The sequence below is a fragment of the Eublepharis macularius genome, chromosome 1 (genome assembly GCF_028583425.1).
Source record: "Eublepharis macularius isolate TG4126 chromosome 1, MPM_Emac_v1.0, whole genome shotgun sequence".
In the NCBI taxonomy this organism is placed as follows: domain Eukaryota; kingdom Metazoa; phylum Chordata; class Lepidosauria; order Squamata; family Eublepharidae; genus Eublepharis; species Eublepharis macularius.
Window position 1 is genome coordinate 236,247,112 of NC_072790.1, and position 27,105 is coordinate 236,274,216.

Sequence of the window (27,105 nt, forward strand, 5' to 3'; positions counted from 1 at the left end):
CCAGGAAAACCTTTCTTTCTTTCAAGAGATTTTGTTTCAGACCTTCACAGGCCATCAAGTCCAGTCCCCTGTTCAATGCAGAGGATACAAACCTAGAGCATCACTGGCAGGTGGGTGTCCAACCTCTGTTTGTCCTATCTGTAACATCCTTCCTATAACCTATTGGTTGTTGTCCAGCAATATGAAGCAGCAAACAAAGAGAGTATCACCCTCTTCCACGTGAAAGGCCTTCAGAGAACTAAAAAACAGAACAGGGAATAATGTCAGGGCATCACGGCGATGCTCTAGCATATACTCAAAACTTTATTGTAAAACCATAGAGTTTGGGGTACATACTAGAGCAGCTGGATCAGACCTGTGACCCATCTAGTCCAGTTTCCTGCCTCGTGCAGTGGTCAACCAGTTACTCTAGAAGGCCAACAACATAGCAGCCACGGCTTTCTCCTGATATTGCCTCCTAGCAATATTAGTCACAGGTTGACTGCCTCTGGATGTGGAAGTTCCCTTTAGTCCCCGCTGCTAGACCTCTCCTCCATAACACCGTCTCATCCCATTGTAAAGCTGCCCATACCTATGGCCATTGCTACATCCTCGAGTGGCGAATTCCACATTTTAATCACAGGTTGTATCAAGAAGTATTTCTTTTTGGCCATCCTGAAATTACTGCCCATCAACTTTGCCAGATGCTCGTGAGGTCTAGTATTTTGGGAGACAGGAAAAAATTCTCTGTCCACTCTTTCTACCCTGTGCATAATTAGTGGTTAAGAGTGGCAGGACTCTAATCTGGAGAGCCAGGTTTGATTCCCCACTCCTCTACTTGAAGCCAGCTGGGTGACGTTGGGTCAGTCACAGCTCTCTCAGAGCTCTCTCAGAAACACCCACCTCACAAGGTGATTGTCATGAGGATAATAACAACACACTTTGTAAACTGCGCTGAGTGAGTGTTAAATTGTCCTGAAGGGTTGTTGTTGTTATTAAAACCCCAAATTTATCCAGGCGCAGGTCCCTGCTCTAATTTGTAAAGTGAACACAGGTTGACAGTTTATTACAAACAGACATATACGTGCAGGATGTGTATGTGTTCACTGTAACGTGGGAACAAGGCTCCTTTTTCACCATCTCCCTCCAATTAGACTGAATATCTGAAAAGGGAATCTGCCAACGAAACAAAACACCAACGCTCAGCTAATTAGTTTGCTGAACGGTGACAGAGTCTGTTCTGGAGCCCAAAAGACATCCATGCTCCTTAACAGCTGGTGCATGCTGAAGATCAGACGAGTTTGGGCGGGGGAAGAAACAATGAAAAAAGAAAGAAAATCACCCCGGCAATAGGCACACACAATTGGTTTAACAGAAGAGAAGCCATCACGGGAGAATTTCTATCGTCGTTGATCATCAAAGCACCAGGCTTTCAAAGATGCCATGCGGGAGATCTGTGATTCGTCTCCCTTTTAGGTAGAGACATGAAGGAAGGGGGGGAGAGGAGGGATAAACAGGTAGGTTAGCTCTCTTCCTCTCCCCCCTTCCCCTTTTATTTTTAGCATCAAAAACTCAGGCAATGCCTAGCCTAGGGAATTTGGAGTCTTTGCTCAGAATGGCTCTTTGATGCCAGTTTGGAATTCTTCGAAACATGCACCGGAAACCACAGTAAGATTCAAACCCGTATATAGTAAGGTACACTCAGGGAGCCACTGCTGGACGGAAACCAAATGTGTCCAAATTCCAGCATGAAGCACAGTGGGTGACCTTGGGCCTAGCCTACAAAATGGAGGGGGTAAGGAGGTCCGCATCTGCTGCTCTGAGATCCTGGCAGGACAGGTGGGATAAAAAGGTAGCCAAGATACTGCAAGAAGAAGGGGCTAAAACTTGTTACCTGCCCCCCAGCTAGTGAGAGCCAAGCCTGCTCCTATCTACAGTGCCCCTGGCATGGGCTCTGTTTCCCGGTCACACTAAAGAGGATCTCTGGGAATGTTATGAACCTACCAAGACTGTCACCTGAGGCCCTGCCTCAACCTTCAGAAGTCGAGCAGGTGCCTATCAGAGATAAAATAGTCACTGCAGTTGCTGAACACCATACCCAGAGACACACACACACAGACACCCTGTGTCACCATTTGCTAGGCACTTGGTTAAAAGCATCTTGTTCTCTTGAAGGTGAATAATACTAGCCTTGTTCATAAGTTATAGACGCATGCAAGTACAATCCACGTACAGTGCAAGCACAATCCATGTACACTTGATTTTTCAGTGCAAGTACAATCCATGTAAATTTGATTTTTCAATCTGTGCCGAGTCATTCTCATGTTACATTCAACACATGTGGTAACAAATTATGCAGGACCTAGCCCCCAATTTCATTTGTAAGCTGAATGCTGGTAGGCTCTTTCTTACAAACAGGCACAGCTGCGTACACAGGATGTCCATGCGTTCACTGTAACGTGTCAGCAGGGCTACTGAAACTGCGTATTAGTTTGCAACAGCTACTTTACTTGGGTGGAATCGTGCCCTTGTGTTCTTAGAAACATTCCAAAGCCCCTACGGGTTCCTTCCTCATCAAAGGCCATGGACAGCAAGACACGCACTGATCAATCCTCTAGTCTACACCAATTTTTAATTAAAAAAACCACAACCTTGTAACTTTCTTTTTTATTTGAAAGCGTATGGAAGATTACAACAGTGCCTCTGCGCGCCCCATGAATGGCTGAGGCCAGTTTATTATTAGAAAGGGCAATTAGTTCGCAAAATTGCACATTCTGGAGCTACATCCCTCGCGGCCCCAGAGGGAGGTTGCTAGGTTCAAGGAGTGATGAAGAGTTTTAGCATTCCAACAGCGGACAGAAAGGGAGGCACTTCCTCCCACACAGAGGCCATTTGCTCGGCCAGAACCATCTACGAGGACGGCTGCTGTCAGACAGAAACTGAGGAAGCATGAGATGACCGAAGTAGGCCTGGTTGGTCTGTCTCCCCCCGCCCCGGCCGCCCTGGGAGAGATTTAGGAGCACCAGAGACTGTGCCCCCATATCCTACCCCAAAAGAACATCACTTCCTTCCTTTTGCCTTGTGCGGCTGATGTTGCACGGGGCTGTCGAGTGGCCCACACCTACAAAGAAAGCAATGCGACGTTTCAGCAAGTTGTCATAGCAACATCGGCGGTGACAGGCAGCCCAGCCATGAGCGTAAGGCCCGAAGCCGCTGCTGCTGCTCTAAGGATAACAGGGCGGCTGCTGGAGGTGGCCTCGCTCGCCTTTGCTGCCGGCCATCAATGGGGACAGTTGTCCTTTTAAAAATATACCCACACGCTCGCTCACACGCTGTGCTGCCGGTGCGCCCTCCTCCCCCGATCGGGTACAAAGCTTGGCATTGTCTCCCGCTTCAGGCGGTGTGGGGGGGGGAGAGGGGAGCCAGAGGCCGAGACAAGCAGTGGCCCACAATGCATTGTGGGTACGTTCACTTCTTAGCCAATCGCTACCACAGTATCCCTAGCTGCTGAGTCTGGCGCATCCCGTCTCGGGAAAGTTGCCCTCAAACTCCAGCGCTTGAAGTGTGGGGCACGGCAAAAGGAGGCTCTACAATCGTACTGCAAAAAATGGCTTCATTTCAATTTACAGTTATGCACCCATCCAGGGAAGGGCTCGCCCTGCCCTCCACCCCCACCCCTCCCCACACTGGGTCCAGTCGGAGGACAAAGCTCCCCGGCAAGACCTCAATTAATCAAAATGTTCAGGAAGAGAAGAAGCAGAAGACTTCACGGGACGGAGGCCGGCTGCCCCACCACCGCCGCTGCCACTCTGGACTTCACATTGCCGCAATCCCAAGGGAAGACAAAACCGTCAGCACCAGGACCAAGACTCCGGACTGGTAGACCTGGGGGATCTTGAATCCTTTGCCCATGTCCCAAGCCTACAAGAAAGAGCAGAGAGATGCTTCAGTAAGCGCATGGCTTTGGCAGGGGGAGATCAAAGTGGTTCAGTCACAGAGCATGTGCAGAGTACATTCCTAAGGTGTTGGGTTCAATTCAGGACATCCAGTATTTTATTTATTTATTTTAATTTGATTTCTATTCCGCTTTCCCCGCAAGCAGACTCAGAGCGGATCACAACATTTTAAAATGTACAATAAATATAATGAAATTCTGGAGCAATATAAACAGTAGTAACACACAAATTATAAAACAGCCATGCACAATTTGCCCCACTGCCTCGGTACAAGGATATCTAGTGTAAAGATGACCCCGGAAAGCTGCCCCCCCCGTCAGCTTTTGGAGTTTGCATCAACAGCAAAACTTTCTGCATTGATTAGAGAAAGGACTTTAGTTAGCATCTTGACTGAATGGAAACCGTTTATAGACTTTTTGCATAACATGGATAACAAGGATTTGATGACATCTGGATTTATGGATTAAGAAACAGCAACAATAGAAAAAAAGGGGTTTTGTGACTAACCTAGAATAAGTGTGACTCTAGAAATGATATATGGTGTGGAGAAAATCGGAACTCAACCTGTAGTGTAATTTAGGGTGTATTTTTTTTAATTATATAGATATATGTATTGTTAGTCTGTCTTATGTTTAGAATGTTGCGTTTTTTCTTATTCTCTATGTGTATTGTTTATAGCTATTCTGTTATGGTTTATAGTCTATAGTTCAAATAAAGAAAATTATACCTGCGAAAGCTGCCCCCCCCCAGTCGATACTAAGTCAGTGCCATGTGTTCAATTACGGAATCACGAAGGCAGCGCTGATCAACTCGGGCCACCTGGATCTCAGCATGTCGCCGTAAGAGTGATAAACCACTCGTTCAGTCGGGCAGAGTCACTGAAGAAGGAATAGGTCTCAGCCGTGAAAGTGAAACAAAACCTCCAAATACAGAGGCAGTCTATCTCTGTGGGGCAGCAGGGGGGATTAGATGGTTTAACAGAGGGAAGGTCCATCAGTGGCTACTAGCCCTGATGACTAAAGGAGATCCCCATATTCAGAGGCAGTAAAGCCCTTGAATGCCAGTGGCATGAGGCAACACCGGGGGAAGGCCTCGGTGCCCTGTTCGTTGGCCTTCCCGGACAACTGGTCGAGGCTACTGTTTGAAAGAGGGTGCTAGACTAGATGGGCCGCAGGTCTGAGCCAGCAGGGCTCTTCCTGTATTCTGATACCCACATGATTTTGTTGTACATAATTCTGTACCTTATCTTGTTTTAAGCTCAATTAGTAAAGGAGAATATGCTGGAGTCCAATGAGAGAATAAACGTAGGCCTTTGTTGCTTATAAGCAAGGGAGAATAACACAGTTACCAGGATGAAGGCTCCTTGAACCGGTCAGTTCTTCAGAGCTGTGATGCCACAACGTAAGATTTCATACCTTTGGGCCAATTAGCGTAAGTTACAACCTTGGGACTACATTGGTCCAAGCAAGCGACCACCCCTCGTTCACACTGGAAGAGCCATTCTGGATGTCCCTGCTTATCGCCTCAAGATGATCTTGTCAAGGAATATCTCCTTCTATTAGCAACGTTTTGTGCTTTGCAGGCAAAATACTATTTTGAAGCTACTTAGGCTCCCTTTTGACACCTGAGAGCTCTTCGTGTCCTTGACGCGTCTTGCTGGACTAGGGGAAAGGACGGAAGTCCTTCTCGAAGTCCTTCTCGCTGCGTCCTTGTTTTCTAGAACAAAGTTCAGTGCCTGCTATTTCTGTTTCTTGAAGGTAAACTCCCTCTGGCTGTCCTACTTGCAGCTGGTCCTTCTCTCCACTTTTCTCTGTTCTTATTCTACAGCTATGTATGGCATAGTACCTAGTGGTTACAGGTGCATCTTACCACCAGTAAGCCAGGCCAGTATACATATGTGGTGACACGTAAGTTTCACCAAACTTCAAATAACAGGCGCCTCACAGTGACTGGCATTTGCACATGTCATCTGCCTGGGCACTTTACCCCAGTGTTCACTCTTGGCTTTGCACAGTTCAATTACATGAAAATAGGAAAGGCGCATGAAAATATTCTAGTCCATTAAATTCACTTCCATCTGTTTTACAGACGGGCTAGAAATGGGTGCAGAAGCAAAGCCAAGGGGCATGTTAGAAGCCCAGAGAAGGGAAGAAGGCTCCATATGACGTCCAGGGTTTGAGCTGTGCAGCGCCCAGCAACAAAACTGGTAACCGGTTCCTCACCAAGTGATGCATAAGCTAGGCTTTACAGTCATGGTAGGCCTCATTCTCTTGGCGATATCCTGTCACTAGCTGTGGCCTCTGAAGGCAGCAGTTCGCCTCAAGCTCCAGCACCTCTCCTGTCTCCCTAATAATTTAAAAGGGCAAGCTGATGCACATAAAGCGAAGCCGTTTTTTTGGATTCGGTTTCGTTTTCTCAGCCATGCCGGACGCTCCTCTCGGCTGGTCCGGGAGGAAACGACCGGGCACCCTGACCGGGCGGCTGATCCGCAAGGATTAGCCCCCAGGACTCCCAGGGAGGGAGCCAGGGTCCGGGACGCGGCGGGAAGAACTCCCCGAAATCAATGCGGGGGGGGGAATTGCCCGTTTGTCCCTATGGAGGCCGGCAGATGTGCGCGGCGCCTCGAGTGCCGCCGGGCAACGAGAAACGGCAAGTAAAAGAAACAGGCGGAAGCCTGTAAACAAGCGAATCCCTTCTGTTCTACAAGCGTTTGTGAAGGAGAGGTTGATCTGAAGAAGACTCGCTCTTCCCCTTCGTTGAGTTCCAGAATTTTGTTGGCGCCCCCCCCCCCCAAAATGGCAGCAAAGAAGCAAAGTCCCGCTCTCGGTAAGTCAATCTCGGCTACCTTGCAGAAGGGGGAGTCGCTCGAAGAGTTGGTGCGCAGGGCGGTGGTGGAAGCTATAAAACCCTTTGTTGACAAGCTGAACGAAACTGATCAAAGGGTGGGCTTAATTGAAAGCGAGGTGAAAACCATTAAGGCAGCAGCAGGGGGGGCAGAAAAGTCTGCTCTGGAAAGTGCGTCACTTGTGAAGGCTACAAAAAAGGAGCTGAAGTTGGTGGAGAACCAGCTGATCGGGCTACAGGTGGAACGAACGCAGACAATTTTGCGTCTCCAAAACGTGAAAGAGGAGGAAAATGAGGATCTGTGGGATTTGGTCTCGGAACTACTGGCGACACCCGCGAGGACGACTAAAGAAGAGGTTAAAAGCGCCATTTTGGAGGTCCGTCGGGCTTCTTCAAAATATGCAACAAAGCGACAGTTGCCTCGTGAGATCATTATTGACTTTTCATCTAAAAAGATTCGGGACACCATCCTATATAACTCATACAATGCGGATTTGGACTTTATGGGTTTGAAAGTCAAGATTTTGAAGGACGTTCCATTTCTAGTCCGGAAACGGCGTTTTAAATATAAAAAGTTTGCAGCTCTTCTGAGGGACCATGGAATAAAGTACAAATGGTTATTCCCGGAAGGAATATGGTTCAGATATAAAGATCAGGCCTATAAGATATTATCAGAAGATCAACTAAAGGATTTTGAGAATAAAAACCCAGAACTCTGCTGCACCAAGAACGAAGAAAAGGAGGAGCCGGAGGGGGGGGGGAGGAGGAGGAGAGCATCGCAACAGCAGTTGCACAGAGAGAATTGCGTCCGGGACCTAGAAGGGGGAGGAAAGTTTAATCAGAATTTGAAATGTTTATTCTCTGTATGATTAACCACTCCATCATTATTCTATGGAGCTATTTTTGTATTATGACAGTATGAAGGGAAACATTGAAGTGTAGTGTTTAGTGTTTGTAGTTCATTCCCCCCCCTTTTCTTTTTCCACCTCCCTTTGTCCCTTCTCTCTCCCCTTTCCTTGTGATAGTCTGGTGTAGTGTTTTGTAGTTATGAAAAATAAAAAAATTTATAATAAAAAAAAATAAAGCGAAGCCGTTTTCCAAGTCCAGCTGGCACATCGCTCCCAGCAACGGAAGCGGTACCTGTTCATGCCTCTATATAAGCTGGCTGGTTCTTTTTCTTTCAGTCAAAACACAGTGAGGGAAACATGAAGGAAGCATGAAAGGCCCATAAGCTTAGGTATGAAGTCAATCTTTGGCCTCGGCAGTGATGTTTCAAGGGAACTGCACATGCGCAGGCACACCCACCCACCCACACCCCTCTCCTGGAAACAATGTTTTTTCTCAAGTTTCAGCCTAAGATAAGCACCAAAGAGTCAGCTGCTCTCAAGAGAGTTGCCGAGCTCCAGAATGGAGTGTTCAGAACAGTTTATTAAAAAGAAGAGCAAAATATAAGAGGCTGACAGCTTTAATCGCTCTGAAAAGTGCCAGCCCACAGCCTAGAGGATGACAAAAAAAAGATGTTAATATGGGGGATGAGTCTGCCTTGCTCAAGGGGAGATTCACCCTCCACAGGGAGATTTGTCTGCTGCAGTTTTTTCTTTAAAAATTCCCAGGCAAACATGCCAAATTCTACAAATCCACTGCTTCTGCTGCTTTCAAAAAGTCACAGGCATGCCTAGAATCAAACTGGTATTTCTTCACCTTCGGCAAAACTGGCAATAGATTATTCAAGATTTACTGCCTGACCCCATCCCTTTTTAACTGGCACTAAGCCCCACCGATTTCAACAGGGCTTAATCCCAAATCCATGGGGCTCTGGCCGTGGCTCAGTAACAGAGCATGTGCTTTGCATGCCAAAGGTTCCTGGTTCAATCCCCCGAGTTTCCAATTAAACCGATAGCTGGTAGAGAAGGGCTGGGAAAGAGTTTTCTGCCTGACCCCCGTGACAATCTGCAGCCAGCAAAGAAGAGAACATTAGGCTAGACATACCTATCAAGTTCTTCTCTGGGGAAGAGTCCTTAACTCAGAGAGAGAGAGAAAGCGCACCCACTTTGCAGGCAGACGGGTCTGTCCTCAGAATCTCCATAAAGGCTCTCAGGTTGCAATTGTTGAGAAAGATCTTTCATTGCCTGAGATCCTAAAGGGCCATTGAGCTAGATGGATGAAGAGGTTAAGGGAGCTTCATACCGAGACGCCCCAGCTTTTGCTCTTCTCCTGCTCTCAGTACAAAACCCGTTCTTTCCTGTAAAGCCCTGACCTCATTTCCTGCTAGATCCCCGCTACAGCTTCACTCCTTCACCTTAATCGCCTTCAGCATTCCTGCCCTCTTAAACACATGCACAAACACGAAGGTGCCTTATCAGACTATCGGGCCAGCAAGGTCAGCATCATCTACTCAGACTGGCGGTGATTCGCCAAAGTCTCAGTCCGAGGTCTTCACATCACCTAATGCCAGATCCTTTTTTTTAGCTAGAGATGCCAGAGACTGAACCTGGGACCTTCTGCATGCAAAGCAGCAGCTCTTCCACACCGAGCCACGGCTCCTCCTCTACTTCACCTATCCTCCCTTGCTGCCCTACACCACCCTGTTATGTCTCCACAACCCAGGTGTGCAAACTTCAGGTGCACTGCTCAGTTCAGCCTCCAAGATCCGGAACCTTTCTTGCAAGACCCAGCATCTACCTGCTGCAAAGAGAGCCACAACGCCTCTCATTTGTTCAGTTTCGTGGTTTGCATTGCGTGAGCAGAGACAAAGAGAGTTTTGCCTTTCGCAGGGGGCCTCTTTGCAAAATTACCATTCCGGGCAGAACGCGCAGTGCAGGCTGAGAAATCGAGACTGACGTTCCAGGTTCTCTCTCCGCAGCCAGTCTGACACCTTCTGACCCTTCATTTTCTGCCAATTCAGACTCGCTCTGCCAGGCTCATAAATGACACTCACTCGTAGCAAGAAGAAACCTATCTCCGGGCAAGGGAATCTTTAGGGGGGGAACTGGTTCTTTTCACTTGGAGACTCCAAATGACTGCACTTGTGGGCAAGGGGATAAATTTAAAATATTGCAGACTCCCCAAGTCTGTGGACTGATTTGTGGATCACCGCCGTCCTCGATTCCCTGCCAGGCAGTGCCCCAATGTTGGAAGTTTGCCATCAGTGAACATGGAGCTGAACTGAACACTGGAGGCTTTTGTGAGATTTTGAACCTGGATTTCCATGGCTCACCTTCTCTAACAACAACGGCATCGAAGGGAAGCTCAAGACTGAGGGAGAGCACAGCCACGGGAAAAACAGCGCCATGGGTTCCAGCCCAGAATCCTTTTCAGCCCAAGCTTCTGTCCAAACAGCCCACCCAGCACCTCCGTTCCTCACAACTGCGACTCACCAGGTGCCGGATCCCATTCCAGGTATGGAAGGTCAAGGGGAACGCCAGGGCAAACTTCCCCGAGTAGATGAGAGCCGCAGGCAAGTTCAAGGACTTGACAAAGTCCAGATAGTCAGGAAAGTGGCTTGGAAGTACCAGGGCACTCAAGCCAAAGAGAGAGACCCCTGGAGGGAGAGCAAGACGGATACAGAGAGAGGCATTAGCAAAACACGAGACAATCCCCTGGGTCCTTCAGAACCTCCCAGGTCCTCGCAGATCACTCCCACACATGCTGATAAAAGGGACTGCACTCCAAGGGAGCGGAGCAGTGCCAGGGGCAGCCCCTCCTCCCATCCAAGAGACCCACACGTGGCACCCAAGGCCATGCAAGGGAGTCTTTGGCATGTCGTGACTTTTCAAGGTACAGCCTCAGGACTGCCCCCTCCTGTATGACCGCTCTGGTCATCTTCGGAGGCTCTGCTTCAGGGAGCCCCACCCTCTAAGGCTAGACAGCTGGTGATCCTAGAAAGGGCCTTCTCACAGCCGTGGTGCCAGCACTTGGCATGCCTTCCCCAGGGAGATCCATCTCTCTCCTTCTATTGTTGTCTTCTGCCAGCAAAGACTTTTCCGTTGGATTTGGCGTTCCCTCACTGACTCTCATTCGCCCTCCTCTCTCTGCTACGTTTTGTTTTTTGCACCTACATATTTATCTGTATTTTAAATGCAGTTTTAACGTTTTTATTGTTCACTGTCTTGGAGACCCTACGTCGGGCGGAAAGGCAGCAAGCAAATGTTTTAAATAAACAAATTATGGTCAATGTATTGTCGAAGGATTTCATGGGCGGAGAGCGATCGTTGTTGTGGATTTTCCGGGCTGTATGGCCATGGTCTTGGCATTGTAGTTCCTGACGTTTCGCCAGCAGCTGTGACTGGCATCTTCAGAGGTGTAGCACCGAAAGACAGAGATCTCTCAGTGTCAATGTATGGAGCCCTGCAGGTAAGATTAGCATATCAACCACCAATCCATATGCAAAAGAACCTCCTCAGGATACAGTGAAGCTTCCCCCCATTAGCATTCCACACCCTGGGAAACTCTTACAGGATGACTCAGCCCAAACCCACCTTCCTGAGTAGATATAAATTACCTGCTAACTTCTTCTCCACACATTGACACTGAGAGATCTCTGTCTTTCGGTGCTACACCTCTGAAGATGCCAGTCACAGCTGCTGGCGAAACGTCAGGAACTACAATGCCAAGACCACGGCTATACAGCCCGGAAAATCCACAACCATGGCCAATGTGGTGTTCGCAGGCCGGCTCCCAGGCCCAGAGGAAAGGCACCCAGTTAGCAAGCAGCTGACAGCACCTGACCCAATACGCCTGACCCTGGGATGCTGGAAACAAGAACGGGGAAGGGCTTGAAACCTGAACGCTTCCGTTGGCTTGGAAGGAAAATGGCATACTTGTATAAAGGGATATATACATGGAACTTCCCATTCGCAAGCTGGGATCTGGTTTCTTCACACCCTTCCCTTTGCTTGTCCCAGCAGACATCATGAACATGCTATTTGTTTGCAAGGCAAGCAAGAATGGCTTGCTTGCCCTCTTTCCCGCCCTGTGCAGAACCACGGTAAAGATTTACTGGTTTTGGGTAAGCTGCAATGTGGTACATTGTCTGCCCTGGGCACTTAAAGTGCAGTTGTTGTTTTTTAAACCTACTTCCTGGGATTTTAAACCAGGGCTTTATCTGAAGCTTAGCTAGAAGTTCAGCCCCTATCATGTTACTCCGAGGGGGGTCCAAGAGCTTCAAGCATGGTGGGCCACAATGGGTAAATCTCCCCTCTCCACAAAGAGAAGAGTTTTGGGGTGTTTCCTTTTCCTGGCACACTGACAGACAACCTGTCACTGGCATTTCAAGCGCTAAAGGCAAGAGACAAAACCTGCAGCAGAGAGGAGCCAGATGTGGAGACAGTTGGACCTCCACGAGGGGGGACAGTTGGCACTTGCGGGCAGCTTGAGGCAAGCACCTCTTCCAGCTGGGAGAGCTGTTGAAGCTTCAGGACCACAAGGCTCCGCCGCTCCCCGTCTCTTCTCCAGATGGCAGCCAGGGGAGGCAACTTGAAAGAAAGAAGAGCCAGCCAAGCAGCTACCCAGCCTGCTTCCTTCTTGCCCCCTCCCGACGGCTCCACCTGCAACCTCGGCTAGAGAAGGTCCATCCATGCTCCCTTGCATGCCAGCTGTACCCATTCATTGCTTCAACGTCTGCTTTGTTCACTCTCTGCAATTGCCAGCTTGACCAGAGACGGGGGTGGGGGGGGCTTCTCTTGACCTCTGCACAGCTTGGCTGCTCGAGAGCCACTTGGTGACACAAGACAAGACAGCCCAGGCAAAGGAACGGTGCTGCCTGCGTCATTCCAATCGGAAGAGCCCTGCCCTTCGATTATATTATTAAAGCACCAGATTCTGTGGAACTGTTCCAGCTAATAGCAACATCTCCCCCAGCCCCTCCTCCCCGGCCTTGGGTAAGCAAAAGACTCCTTGCGGAGGAGGAAGGCACCACTAATGGAACAAATCTGTGGGGACCCAACCCTCTGCCTCCTGCCTTTCTCATTCAGAGGCAAGTTTGATACAGATGCCTCAGAGCCGAGCTTTCATTTGCCATTCGTCTCTGTTTATGCGGGAAAGGTCTTTAGCATTTTGGTCTGTTGCGGTCTCTTGAAAATCATTAAAAGCCGACTGCAGCCCACAGTTTAATAGTCACTGGCGGAACGTATCTCTCCGGTTTTTCCCCCGCTCCCTCCCCTTCTCCTTTAGCGGGTGTTTTTCCTAGACGGGGAGCTTGCAGGCAGGATTTGTGAATTTCTGCTTAAGAAATAATAGCATCATCGTTACGCCTGCCAAGTCTGGGATTCCCAGTATACGGAGATCACAGCAAAAAACCGCTATCTTCCTCCCAGAGTAAGCAGATCCAACGAACGACCCAAAGAAGTCCCTCCCGACTGCAGGACCTTCACGGTAAGGGCGTTTACGGACAGGACAGAGACAATGCAAGCACCTAAACTCATTGCGATCCCAGTGCCGCGGTGGGTGATGGACATCATCATAGGCAGAGACCAACTGAAGGGGGGGAAAAAAGGAAAAGATGACATTCAGGTCTGATTGAAAGCAATTACGACAGTAGCCCTCAGCGCTTTCCCAATCGCTTATCAGCAGCAACTAACATACAAGAACCGTTATTTTTTGCTGTGTGTGCCTGTCTCTCCCCTCCCCTCCCCAGCTCTGCTTTCTCTTACTCGACACTTTAAAAACGGAATCTCTCTTAATTTAAAAACTTTGATACAAATTAAGCTGATGCCACCCTTGTGACTCGTTCTTGGGTTGGTGGTCCGCTCCAGTTCTGGATCGCTGCCTATCGGCTGACACAGGTGTAGGATCTTTCCCCGACTCTTACCAGAGGTCGGGACCTTCTGCAAACAAAGCAGGTGCTCTAGCAATGAATTATTTATTTTAAAACATGTGTATGCTGCCTTTTCACCCCGAAAGGGGCCCCAAGGTGGCAACCTGCCTACCCCGGGAAGCGAACCTCTTCCCGCCTTCCAGAGAGCTGGCCCAATGAGCACAAAGGCAGCGGGGGGATTTCCAGGGCTTGAATGTCAGGAGCAGCCTTCTATGCAGTCGCACCACTGGCCCATTTAGCCTCAGCCTGACTCCTTTGACCCACAGAAGCTCTCCAAGGAGCCCAATGCAGAAATGTCTTTCCAAACACCTTGAGATAATCTTCGTGCCACAGGCCCCAGGTTCAGGTGCCCGGCATCTCCGGTTACAAGCATGCCACTGGGCTACAAGTCCTTCTAAAAAGGGAGGGACCACCGCTCTGGCTGAGTATCTGCTTGGCATGCAGAAGGTACCAGGTTCAACCAGGTGGGTATGTGTCTGTTATGGGCCATCAAGTCACCTACGGCCTATGGCAACCCTATAATCGGAAGACCTCCAAAACGTCCTATCGTTAGCAGACTTGCTCAGATCCTGCAAACTGGAGGGCGTGGCTTCTTTTATTGAGTCCAGCCATCTCATGTTGGGTCTTCCTCTTTTCCTACTGCCTTCCACTTTTCCTAGCCTTCCACTTTTCCTAGCATTACTGTCTTTTCCAGTGAGTCTTCTCATGATTTGTTTGCAAAACGAAAGAGGCTTCTTAAAGAGAGAGTAACTGTTCTCAAACGCCCTACCACAAGCTCTCTCCAAGATCAAAACACTTTCATAAACTTGTTCTAGGTTTTTACTTTATAAACTATTGAATGTAAAGTGCTCTGAGCTCTTACTGTGCAATGCAAACAAATTAATAAATATCACGTATCAATATAGTTTACAGCAATAGTTACAACCAATTCACAAAGTTACAATCCTCTTACATATGTCACTTGTCACAATCACATTCAAATAAATATGCAACCATAAACATGTAAGTAACATCAATTTCTAAGAAGTCCGGTAATTCTCTCAATGTGCAGTCTTTTGAACTACAGTTCTCTTCGATATGGTGCTTGTTAATTTCAATCAGTTCCAACACACATTTTGCTGACTGCACTTGCTGGTGATTTCCTTCTCTTGAGGGTTGCTGGATTAAACAAACAGAGCGTCGTTGCTCTAAATATCCTCTTCCAGCCCTCTCTCTCCACGGGTGGGGATGCAAAATCTGCCCAAACCCATGATCTGACCAAAATACGATAGCCCCCGTTTTGTCATTTTAGCTTCTAGGGAGAATTCAGGCTTGATTCAATCTAGAGCTCACTTATTTGTCTTTCTGGCCATCCATGGTATCCACAAAACTCTCCTCCAGCACCACATTTCAAATAATCAGGTAGGAGGTGATGTGAAATACCTCTGCCTGAGACCCTCAAATGCTGCTGGCAGTCTGAGCAGACAACACTGACCTTGATGGACCAGTGATCTGACTCAGTATCAGATTCAAGGATGCTCTTGGCCCAGTATCGTCTGCTCTGATTGGCAACAGCTTGGCAGGACCTTAGCAGAGAAAAGACTTTCCTGACACAAGCTGTCGTTTAACCAGAGGGACAACCAACCAACCCCAGGGCTTGGCTGCAGTAAGGTGCATGCCACTGAGCTATGCTGGGCTTTGGGAACAGCAAGACGGGGACCTGGGGAAAGATTTGACATGTCTGCAAAAGCATGATCAGTGGTCTGGATCCTGCAGAGCAGTTCCTTTTAACGGGAGTGGCTCCCTCTGCAGCTGGGATCCTTCCTGCCAAAAGGTGTCCCTTGCATCAGAGGAAGGCTCCTTACACCAGGTAAAGTCAGTGCCCTTATAGCTATGGGATCCAGCCCCCTCTGAGAAACTCCAAAAGGGGCTCAGGAGCCACCCACCCTCCAGCCTCTCCCAGCGACCTCAGATTTATGCAAGGAATCCAGCCAGAGGAGAAGGAGATGGGACGGAGGAATTTGTGGAGGTGGCTGAAGAATGACACAGCCGCCGCAGCAGGAATCCTGGGAGGGTGGTGGAAGGGGAGGGGGGAAAAAAAGGGAAAGCAGATGAAAGCTGAAGGGGAGGCAGCAGATGCTGGCTGCAATGGCGGTCTGCTTGACAGCAATTCAATCAGGACGCCCGATCCTCTCCAAGAAACCTAATTTTGGCCCAGAGAATGCACCACAGAATGCCGACTTTCCATACAAAGCGGGGAGGTGCTGGACCAGGAGCAGGGGAAAGCGAGGTCAAATTCTGCCTTAACCACGACCCCGGTTGGGCGCTCATGGGCCTGTTGCCACCTCTCAGGCTCACGGGGACAGTGCAAGAATAAAACAGGAGGTCCCACAGCAACATTCCTCAGAGGAAGGGCAGGATAAACACGTGGGGTTGGATCACGCACATCCATGCTGCTAACGGTGCTGCTTTCCCCTGGAGCAAGGACCCATTTCGCTAACAGCAGCGCTTTTCCCTTGCGCAAGTTTACTGCATTAGGGAGAGGCACCTTGCACGGGGGCAGAGGAAGAAAAGAGGGGGCAACACACTGCAGCCGTCAGCAGAATGGAACCGTGGTGTCCGACATTCGACTGAAAAGAAATTAAAAGCGGTTCCACTGGTTGCACACACCACACACACACACAAGCTCGCTGTCTACGGAAAAGACGGCACTGACCTGTAGATGCTGATGTGGGGAGACAGAGGGCGGTTCGAGCGGGTGTTCTTGTCCCAGAACCGGGCCATCTCCTCCTTTGCTGTTGTTCCCACGGGCGCCAGGCTAGAAGAGAAATGCAGGCAAGGCCAAGTCAGAGGCAGATGGGCAGCAGCAACGCAGCCACAGATCGGGAAGGCCTTCCTCCGTTAAGAACAGAAAGGCGACCCTGCAGGATTTCACCGAGGGTCCCCTAGCCCAGCTTTCCAATTGCAATGGCAGCCAGCCAGATTTCCTTTAGGAAGCCCAAAAGGAGAGAGAGGAACGGGCCTCCTCTGCCGCATTGTCCCCAGAAAGAGAACAGGAAGCCGCCGGTCCACTGGGCCTGGATCCAGTACCAGAAGAGAACCCCTTCCTTCTGGCTTCTGGCTGCTATCAATGGAGCCAACAAGAGGAAGGGAGGTGGCAGGAAGGAATCCCTCCACTGTTAAAGCGACAGCTGCCAAGTGCTTCCTTCACTCTCTTCTGAAAAGGGAATTCAGTTCTCGACAGGTAAAGAGACATACGGGCCATTCGCTGTTCTTTGCTCTTGCTATGGAATGGAGCCACTTTGAGTTCTGGAGAGCTCAAAAGCTTGCACCCTGTTGTGCGTCATTTGGTGGGCCTTAATAAAAAGTGTTGTGTTGTGTTCTAGGGCTTTTGGATTTCTCCTCCAGGTGCCTGGACTCAACCCAGCTGAGAATCAATTCCTTGAGGAGCACGCCGAAGGACTCTTTTGTCTCCAGCACCCGCCATCCCTAACTGCTGTTATCTTAGAATTAGTACCCCCAATTTCCTTATTGTCTTCTTCACTTTTTTGTATGGTGTGTATGATATTCTGAATTGTAAACCAAGGCGGACTGGCAGTGTGTAAGTGTATCAAATAAATAAAAACAAATTTTAATTGCAGTTTTTTTATAAATCAAAAAGTTATTTATAAAAGACTATATAAAACACAAAGTGTCTCTTCCCACCATCCCCTTCATTAAATTTCTTAAGACACCTTCTAAAATTTAAAATTTCTTAAGACACGTTCTAAATTTCTTAAGACACTTTTAATTGCAGCTTCTCCTGCAACCCAATTCCTGCCTGCTGGTTTGGGAACCACTGAGAGACCTGTTCATTCATCTGATTCTTTGGAAAAACTGAGAGCAGCAGAGGAGATGCCTCACATTTAATTTTAAAACCCACTTCAACAGCACAAGTCCAATGAAACTGAGCAGCAGCGTCGTAGCTACACTGAAAAAAACAGGAGGACAACGCAAACGATAAAAATAATAGCTCATTTGTGATGCCATAAGCCAGCACTGAAAGCAAAACCAAGAATAGAAAAGTAGCAATAAAGAGCTTGTTCTTAAAGCGAGTCGACAATGTTGCATCTTGCAGTGGTGAGTTCCCCAAGTCCATTATGCACTGGAGGGAGGGGGTTAAATCCCACAAGGCACTTTCTCTAGTGCAAGGAGCCTTCCCCTAAGGCAAGAAGCTCCCAATGAAGGTTACGGCAAAACTCGGCTTGGGGTGACATTCAAACCGAGCTGCAGATGGACTTTCAGCAGATATAAGGGCAAGTCGCACAAGCTACTGAATGATTGATTGACTGACTGATTGGATTTCTAGCCCGCCCTCCCCGCAATCAGGCTCACGGCGGGTCACAATCATAGATAAATTACAACAAATAAAACCAATAAAATACAACTCAGTACCAACATGGATTTCAACATTCCAGGTGGTGCACCCTTCCCCCTTTCCCTGCCCACCATACACAAGGGAAGAAAAGGGTGGAGGTGTGGGTTGGGGGAACTCTAACTCTTCAAGCATGGGGAGGCAGATGGACCATATACTCCCCCCCTCACTGGACCATATGCTCTCCCCCTCACTGGCAGAGACTGGCAGGGAGGCTAATTAGATGGATCCAGTGCTGGCCTCAGTCATATGCCTGGTGGAACATCTCTGTCTTACAGGCCCGCCGAAAAGATACAAGATCTGGGCGGGCCCGAGTATCTTCCGACAGGGAGTTCCACCAGGTTGGGGCCAGGACAGAAAACTCCCTGGCCCTGGTTGAGGCCAGCTGAGCCTCCCTGGGGCCAGGGACCACCAGTAGGTGTTTACTTGCAGATCTAAGAGCTCTCCGAGGTACATATGGGAATGAATGAGCTTGGGAGATCCACAGGCTTGCTAGCTCCCTCGTCCCACAGCTAATGAATGATTTCCACTTTTAAGGTAAACCACAGTTTGCCATTAACTCTAAACAGCAAACCATGCACTGCAGTTTCCCAATCAACCCTTAAATTAATCCCACTGAGATCTTTTGGTCGCAAAGAAATTTTCCTGCCTGAATAAATTAGGGGTGAAGGGGGGTGTACAGCTTGGCCGTTGAGGAAAGGCGCAGAAGAAAGCAGCAGAGAGTACCTCAAGCCAAGCTACGCCTGGCAATACTACTTGACTGATGGCACCGTTGCCTCCTATGTGAAGCAACTGTGGATTATATAAAAGCACCAGTCCCACCGTCTGTCTTAATGGTCCATAAATGACAGGGGAACTAAGGGAGAAAAACAAGATCTTGCAAAGCGTCAAGCAGAGGAAAAATTAATGACAATTTTTCTGTCCAGAAACTTACTGTTGCATGGAGGGCCCAGGGCGGAAATGGACACAGAGGCAACGCCGGCCAGCTAATCTGAAAAACAAGAGCACTTGATACATTGACAACTGGAGGGGTGTGTGTGTGTCATCCTTGCAATCAACCACTAACATGCTAGGCGAGCTACTGTTCCCTTTTCTTCTGAACCCCCATACAGAAATGCTGGCCTACCTTCCAAGGTTGTTGTAAACAATACTGAGAGAATGTACTCGAAGCACTTTAAGCATTCAGAAAACACTGCATATTGCAAAAGTTGTATTGCAAAAGCAGAGGGCAGCATGCCATGCCATGTGCTGAAGGGGAGCCGTGTTTCATATGCTCTCCCCTGCCCCCTACCATGCTTCCAGCTGCAAAAGTTTGCCAGCAGGGTTTCCCTTGGGTCCTGCCTGAAAAATGGGATTCATAGTACAAGTCTGCCCTGACCTGGATAGCCCAGGTGAGCCTGATCTCAGAAGCTAAGCAGGGTCGGCCTTGATCAGTAACTGGATGGAAAACCAGGGTTGCAGAGGCAGGCAATGGCAAACCACTTCTGTTAGTCTCTTGCCATGAAAACCCCACCAGGGGTCGCCATAAGTCAACTATGACTTGAGGGCACTCTCCCCCACCAGTACAGATCTACTTAGTAAGGTTGGGGCAACATTCAACCCTTTTCCGTATGCCCCCTAAAATTATCTCATCACCTTCCCATTATGGAACTGAAAGCTGAGGGGGACATGAGATAAAAGACGAGGAATGTACTCCCCCAATCGCCCTCTTTCAGGGTACTGTAAGCTTTGAAGTGCTTCAACAGGCCAATTTTTTAATCCCCCCCCCCCCCGTTCCCCGGTTTTTCCCACTTGACCTGCCTTTCAACTGCCCTCAACAATCCGTGCCTCCTAGAGGGCAACTGGTGCGCTGGATTTCTTTAGGAGGGGAGGGTGCTTCCTTAAAAAAATATATTGTCAAGCACACATAAGGATGCCTTATAACGGAGTCAGACCAGTGATCAATCAAGATGAAAACTGACTGGCCGCAGCTCTCTGGAGTCTCAGAATGAAGTCTTTCACATTACCTGCCCCACTACCTGATCGTTTGTAACTGGAGATGCCTGGGACTGAACCTGTGGCCTTCTGTGTGCCAAGGAGTTGCTCTACCACTGAGCCACAACCCGTCCCTACCACCATCTTCCCACATGTGATGGTGGAGAGTGCCCTCAAGTCAGAGTTGACTTATGGCGACCCCTGGCGGGGTTTTCATGGCAAGAGACTAACAGAGGTGGCTTGCCATTGCCTGCCTCTGCAACCCTGGTCTTCCTTGGAGGCCCCCCATCCAACTACTAACCAAGGCCAACCCTGGTTAGCTTCTGAGATCTGACAAGATCAGGCTCACCTGGGCTATCCAGGTCAGGGTATATTCCCACATACCGTAACATTTACTACTAGGCAGAAGGAGGATGCCAAACTAGGTACGGGCAAGGGGCAACTAGGATCTGACCATCCAAAATGTAATCCAGATCACAGGGTCATTATACATCTCTCCGATTGATCTGTAAGGAATTCATATCAGTTTTACCATATTTCTTTCTTGCCTGTTTCCCGGCATAATGCCCTCCTCTCATGATTTTACAACATCCCAGGAAATGTGCCCTGGAAATGTGAAGCCTTCACTGCCAGTTTGGTGTAGTGGTTAAGAGCAGCAGGACTCTAATCCGGAGAGCCAGGTTTGATTCCCCACTCCTCCACTTGAAGCCAGCTGGGTGACCTTGGGCCAGTCACAGCTCTCTCAGAGCTCTCTCAGCCCCACCCACCTCACGGGGTGTTTTGTTGTGGGGATAATAATGGCATACTTTGTAAACCGCTCTGAGTGGGCATTAAGTTGTCCTGAAGGGCGGTATATAAATTGAATGTTGTTGTTGTTGTTAGGTGATGGCAATGGTATTATTGAGCCGAATGGTGAGGAGGGGGTCATGGCTCAGTCCTGGGGCCATGGCCCAGGTTCAATCCCCAGCATCTCTCGGTAAGGATCAGGTAGCTGGTGATGTGAAGGACCTCTGCTTGAAAGTTCTCTGCCTGAGACCCTGGACAGCCACTGCCAATCTATTTAAACAATGCTGACACTGATGGTCAAAGGATCTGATTTAACAAAAGGCAAGTTCATGCGTGTGTGTGTGTTCATGACATGTGCGTGTTCAGAGAGTTTGTACCCCTAAACTAGCATCTGGGGAGCCAAATCTCGCCCCATAAAAGAGAGGTTGGCCATCCCTGCTTTAAACTAAAAGTGCCCCACCTTGCTCTTTATGCTTTTGAAACACAAAACGATTGAGGTCAGGTAGTAAAATATATCTCTAAAAGGGAACCAGCCAAGCAAAGAGTGGTTATTTCACGCTGCTGGAGCCACAAGCCTGGAAAACAGAGTCGGCTATTCCCCTACTGTGAGGGGATCCAAAAACAAACTTGCTTTCGTTATGCTCTTTTGCCAACGCCGTCTGTCACCCTCCAAGCACTGGCGAGATGGCAGGTCATTGTCACAGCTGAGAGAGCATCCCATTACAGCTGCAAACGGCACAGCGTGGGAAAGTGGTAAATTACGGGTTTCAATTTTTGTTTTACACACACAGTCCCCGCAGGCTCAGGGAACTATTCTAGACAGATCTGGTCAGGCTGCTGTCAGGCTGACATTCAAAGGTGACCCACCGGCAAAAAAAACCCACAACCCAACAACTCCCCAAGCAAAGCGAGACTCACAAGCCAGCCTGCCAGAGTTCAAAGCGTTTGGAGATGTGGGCTGGAATCTACTTCTCCAGAAGAACGTGCCGGTGTCAAGGATCAAGAGCACAAAACGAAGCATTATTTCCTTGCCACCTGCCCCTCCCCCCTGCCAGACCCAGCAGTTTCCAAGTCAGGGGTACAGTTCTGAGTGCGAAGGATGGTCAGAGGCAGAACAGAAGAGGTGGGGTAAGGGCAAAACAAAGCAGGGAAGGAGACACCCAGGAATCCTTGCAGCAACGTCAAGATCCCAAAGCAACCCAATAATCTAAGCATGTAAATTCAAAAGTAAATTCCTTCAACTTTGATTACTTTCAAAGCAATCGTGCACAGGACTGAAGCCAGTCAGCAAGCCAAGCTCTTGCAGTGGCCCTTTTCGAAGCTTTTTAACTGCCGCCACACATGCACACCTGTAATCAGGTAAGTAACTTATGGCATGTAAAAAGCAGGAAGAGAAGAACCAACTTTTCCAGAGAGTGGGGAAAAAACCCACCTGGTCACCTGAAGGCAATTTTTACTCATCATAGCCGAGTCACTTATGATTGGGAAGAGATGACTTACAAGCCCACCCTAGCACATGGCTAGCTCCCTACTATAAGAGTCACTCTGCAATTCAGCGAGTGGTCAAGTTTTTGCTGGGTGGGAAAATTTCAGGCTGCAGCTATGGGGCTGCAGGTCTGAATGATCTCCTATTAGGTGTGCAGAATGGACGGACTTCCCACACGTATATCAGCGCCTACCAAGCTCATTTACTCTCTGCAACACACTTATTTATCCAAAGAATTTGGACCTCAGCTCACAATGATAATGCAAGCAATAGGATAAAAACATTCCTACTGGAAAGAACCAACATGAGAACTGAATTTTTATTTATTTGCTTGATTTATATTCCATCTTTCTCCCCAACAGGAATCCAAAGCAGCTTACATAGTTCTCTTCTCCTCCATTTTATCCTCACAACAATCCTGTGAGGTAGGTTAGGCAACAAGCTTCCATGACAGAGTGGGGATTCAAACCCGGGTCTCCTAGTTCTTAGTCTGACACTCTAACTACTACTAACTACTACTACTAACATTTAATTCAAGATTGGATCACACGTGCACATATGCTATTTAATATCTCTACCCTTGGGGATAACCACTGAATTTCTTTGGAATTAGCATGATAAATTCAGATCCACAGAGTCAGATCTGTACAGCCAATTCACACATTTTAGTTGACGCTACACAATAAACAAGAAACAGACATCCTTGTGAGAACTGTCTCACACACACCCAAGCACTAATGTCTGCCAGCATTTCACACGCTGTGCACATGTGTGTGTGCATGCGCACCCATACATAATCTCCCAAGTTTAAGCAAGAATTTGCATGGAAATGGACCCACATATTCTGAGTTCCTCAAAGGTAGGTATCTATATTGGGGTGGACCCAACCCTCCACCAAGGAGCAACCCTCCATCTTAAGTGGCTCTTCCTCCAACCAAAAAGCCACTCAAGTTGGGGAAAGGCTCCTAAAGATGGAGGAAAGCTTCAAACTTTCCTCAGAAGAACGGCAGTATAGTGTGCTCGGATCCACCCCGTTATCTCGAGAATGCACACAAACCTACGTGAATTTAACCTTACACGTACTCACAGGAGATTAATAGTCACATCACAATGTCACAAAGCCAAGCATGCCTTTCCACCTGGATGCATTCACACATAATGCATTCACACACATAAGCCTATACAAACACACGCATATTCACAGCTGTCAGGAACTTAGGTATGCCTCTCATGCTGTGCATGACCCCAGTGACAGAAACTTATACATGCAATTCAATGATGTCTACACAGAGAGAGGTTGTATAGTGCTTAGTGTTGGATTATGATCTGGGAGACCCTGGTGAGAGCCAGTTTGGTGTAGTGGTTAAGAGCAGCAGCAGCACTCTAATCTGGAGAGCCAGGTTTGATTCCCCACTCCTCCACTTGAAGCCAGCTGGACGACCTTGGGTCAGTCACAGCTCTCTCTGAGCTCTCTCAGCCCCACCCACCTCACAGAGTGATTGTTGTGAGGCTAACAACACACTTTGTAAACAACAACACACTTTGTAAACTGCTCTGAGTGAGTATTAGGTTGTCCTGAAGGGTGGTATATAAATCAAATGTTTTGGTTGTTATTAAATCCCCTCTTCCCCATCTTGCTGGGAGACCTTGGGCCAAACATTCTCAACCTAACCTACCTCACAGAGTTGTTGTGAAGATAAAGTAGAGAAGAGGAAAACAAAGTAAGCTGCGTTAGTTCTCCACTGGGGAGAAATGCACTGTATAAATGAATAAAGAACATTAACAGCCCTGATGGATCAGACGAGTAGTTCATCAAACCCAGCGTCCTATTTCACACAGTAGCCAACCAGTTCCACTGGAGAGACAACAAACAAGGTATAGAGGCCCAGGCCTTCCCCAATGCTGCCTCCTAGCACTGGGTGTCAGAAGTTTGCTGCCTTTGAATATGGTGGTGGAAAGTGCCCTCAAGTCATAGCTGACTTATGGTAACCCCTGGTGGGTTTTTTATAGCAAGAGACTAACAGAGGCGGTCTGCCATTGCCTGCCTCTGCAACTCTGGTCTATGTTGAAGGTCTCCCATCCAAATACTAACCAAGGCTGACCCTGCTTAGCTTCTGATATCTGAAGAGATCAGGCTCACCTGGGCTATCCAGGTCAGGGCCCTTTGAATATGGAGGTTCCTTTTACTCACCATGGCTAGTAGCCATTGATGGACCTCTCCTCTATGCATTTGTCTAACCCCCTTTTAGAGCCGCCTTTGCTTGCCTTTGCTTGCTGCCATCGTTACATCCTCTGGAAACAAATTCAACACTTTGATCTCTCAGTGAGTAAAAAGTATTTTCTTGTGCCAGTCCTGAATCTACTGCTTGAATCTAATCAACTTAATTGTGTGCCCTCAAATTCTAGTAATATGGGAGAGGGGTAAAGTTCTTTAATCAGCTTGGTTGCTCTTTTTTCAGCTCTGCAGCATCTTTTTTGATAAATGGCAAGCAAAACTGTACACAATATTCCAAGAGAGACAGATCTATACATGCACATTAAAATATTGGGCATTTTATTTTCAGTCCCTTTCCTAAAAATGCCCAGCATGGAGTCTGCCTTTTTCACCACTGCCACACACTGAGTCGACATTTTCACGTAGCCATCCACTACAGCCATCTACCTCACAGGGTTGTTGTCAGGATAAAATGAAAAGGAGAACAGTGACGTAAGCCACTCTGGGTCCCCACTGAAGAGAAAAGCAGGGTATAAATTATTTCTGATGAGGACATCATCATCATCATCATCATCATCATCATCAGGGCTTTTTTCAGGGGGAACGGAGTTCTGGCACCTCTTGAAAATGGTCACATGTCTGGTGGTCCTGCCCCCTGATCTCCAGACAGAGGGGAGATTGCCCTCTGCGCCGCTCAGCAGCGTGGTGGGCAGTCTAAACTCCCCTCTGTCTGGAGATCAGGGGGCGGGGCCACCAGCCATGTGACTATTTTCTCTGGCAACCCACTGAGTTCCACCACCTCTTTTCCCAGAAAAAAAGCCCTGGTTATTATTATTATTATTATTATTATTTACATTTGCATTTCTAACTCACCCTCCCCGCTAGCAGGCTCAGGGTGAGGTACAGCAGTTATAAAAATATAATACAAATTAGCAATGTAAACAGCATTTGGTCCCTACTTAGGAGAAAAGCAGGGTATAAATTATGTAAATAAATAAATACGGCCCCAAAATCTCAGAAGAGGAGTGTAATGTAAACTGCTTTCGGTTTCCATTGAGGAGTATGGCAGGGTATAAATTTTGTGAATAAATAAATACAACACCAAAATCCCTTTCCCTGCTGGTAACATCCATATTGTGCAACACCACACACCTGCATAAACATTTCAGCGTGTGTGCATTTAGAACACAACTCTTGCACACTGGGCTACATAACGCAGGCACATAGTTTCTATGTACACACAAAGATGGTACGCGAGCATGGCTGCCTTGCCATGCCACAAGCCTATGCACGCCTCTGTGCTTGCGTGCAGCGGCACACAATGCGTCTATGTGTACGTGTAGGCGCGGCTACGTATACACAAACCCTCGCACCTGCACACACCAGAAATGCATGCACGTACAGAGGCACAGGCGCCCTCGGACACAGTCAATGTCACCCGGCCAAGTCGCGCCTGCCCCACTCAGGGGCGGCTTCCAAGCCCCATTTCCCGCCCCAGACTGAGGCCTGCGCCCCCGTCGTCCCCCAAAAGCCCCGCTCCCAATCCCTCCCCCTCGCCCCTCTCAGTCACCTCAACAGAGACGTCGCCATCTTGCACAGAAGTCCCTCTTTCCCCCACAGCGGAAATGGGCCGGGCGCACAAGAATGACATCACTGCCCTGCTTCCGTCGCTGAAGAAGTTATGGGCGGAAGTAGGGGAAGAATTGGTTAGTAACTGAACTTGGTGGTGGAAAAGGCCAGTAGAGGTCAATGGGGCTTGTTTCAAAGTAAGCATTCCTTAACTGCGGTGCTGAGTACTAAAGAGTTTTTCGTTTAATCTTATTTTTTCTGGCTGAGTAGCTGTGGTAGTCTGTCTGTAGCATTAGAGAAGAGCAAGAGTCCAGTAGCACCCGTAAGACTTAACAAAATTTGTGGTAGGGTATGAACTTTCGTGAGCCATAACTCACTTGTTCAGATACCAAGGTTACCAGTTCGAGATTGAGAAATTCCTGGAGATTTGGGAGGTGGAACCTGAAGAGGGTGGGGCTTGGGGAAGGGAGAGACCTCAGCAGGATATAATGCCATAGAGTCCACCCTCCAAAGCAGCCATTTTCTCCAGGGCAACTGATCTCTTGTCACCTGGAGATAGGGTTGCCAGCCTCCAGGTAGTGGCTGGAGATTTCCTGGAATTACAACTGGTCTCCAGGCCACAGAGATCAGTTCACTTGGAGAAAATGGCTACTTTGGGGGGTGGACTCTATGGAATTATGCCATGCCAAGGTCCTTTCCCTCCCCAAACTGCACTTTCTCCAGGTTTCACCCCCCAGATCTCCAGGAACTTCCCAACTTGGGGCTGGCAACCCTACCTGGAGATCAAATCTTGCTGTTCCGCTGCAGACCAACATGGCTACCTACTTGGAAGTGTTCTATGGAGTTTCTTTCCAGGTCCACGGCCATCAGGTTTGGAGAGGCAGCGCACAAATCGCTTAAAGAAACCAGTAGTTGCTGGGATTGCTGCCTGCATCACTGTTTATTTATCTGAAAGAACCTGCCTGAGGTACCTTCCAAAATAAAATTGAATAAAGACATAAAGCATCATAGATGGTATTAATTCAAACAAGTTCAGGCATTCAGAGATTGCTGAGTTAGGGGGGTGTCTTTTTAACCTCTGTTTTTTCT

General features: G+C 48.3%; 1 protein-coding gene across 1 annotated transcript; it reads right to left on the reverse strand.

Annotated features, from left to right (window-relative positions):
• Positions 1 to 2,540: 2,540 nt before the first annotated feature.
• On the reverse strand, positions 2,541 to 26,088 carry SDHC (succinate dehydrogenase complex subunit C; the record flags this gene model as incomplete). Its single annotated transcript, XM_054973165.1, has 6 exons — positions 2,541 to 3,900; positions 10,157 to 10,320; positions 13,192 to 13,253; positions 16,289 to 16,390; positions 18,921 to 18,977; positions 26,018 to 26,088. Coding segments are annotated over 6 exons (561 nt in total), but the record flags the coding sequence as incomplete, so codon positions are not given.
• Positions 26,089 to 27,105: the final 1,017 nt, after the last annotated feature.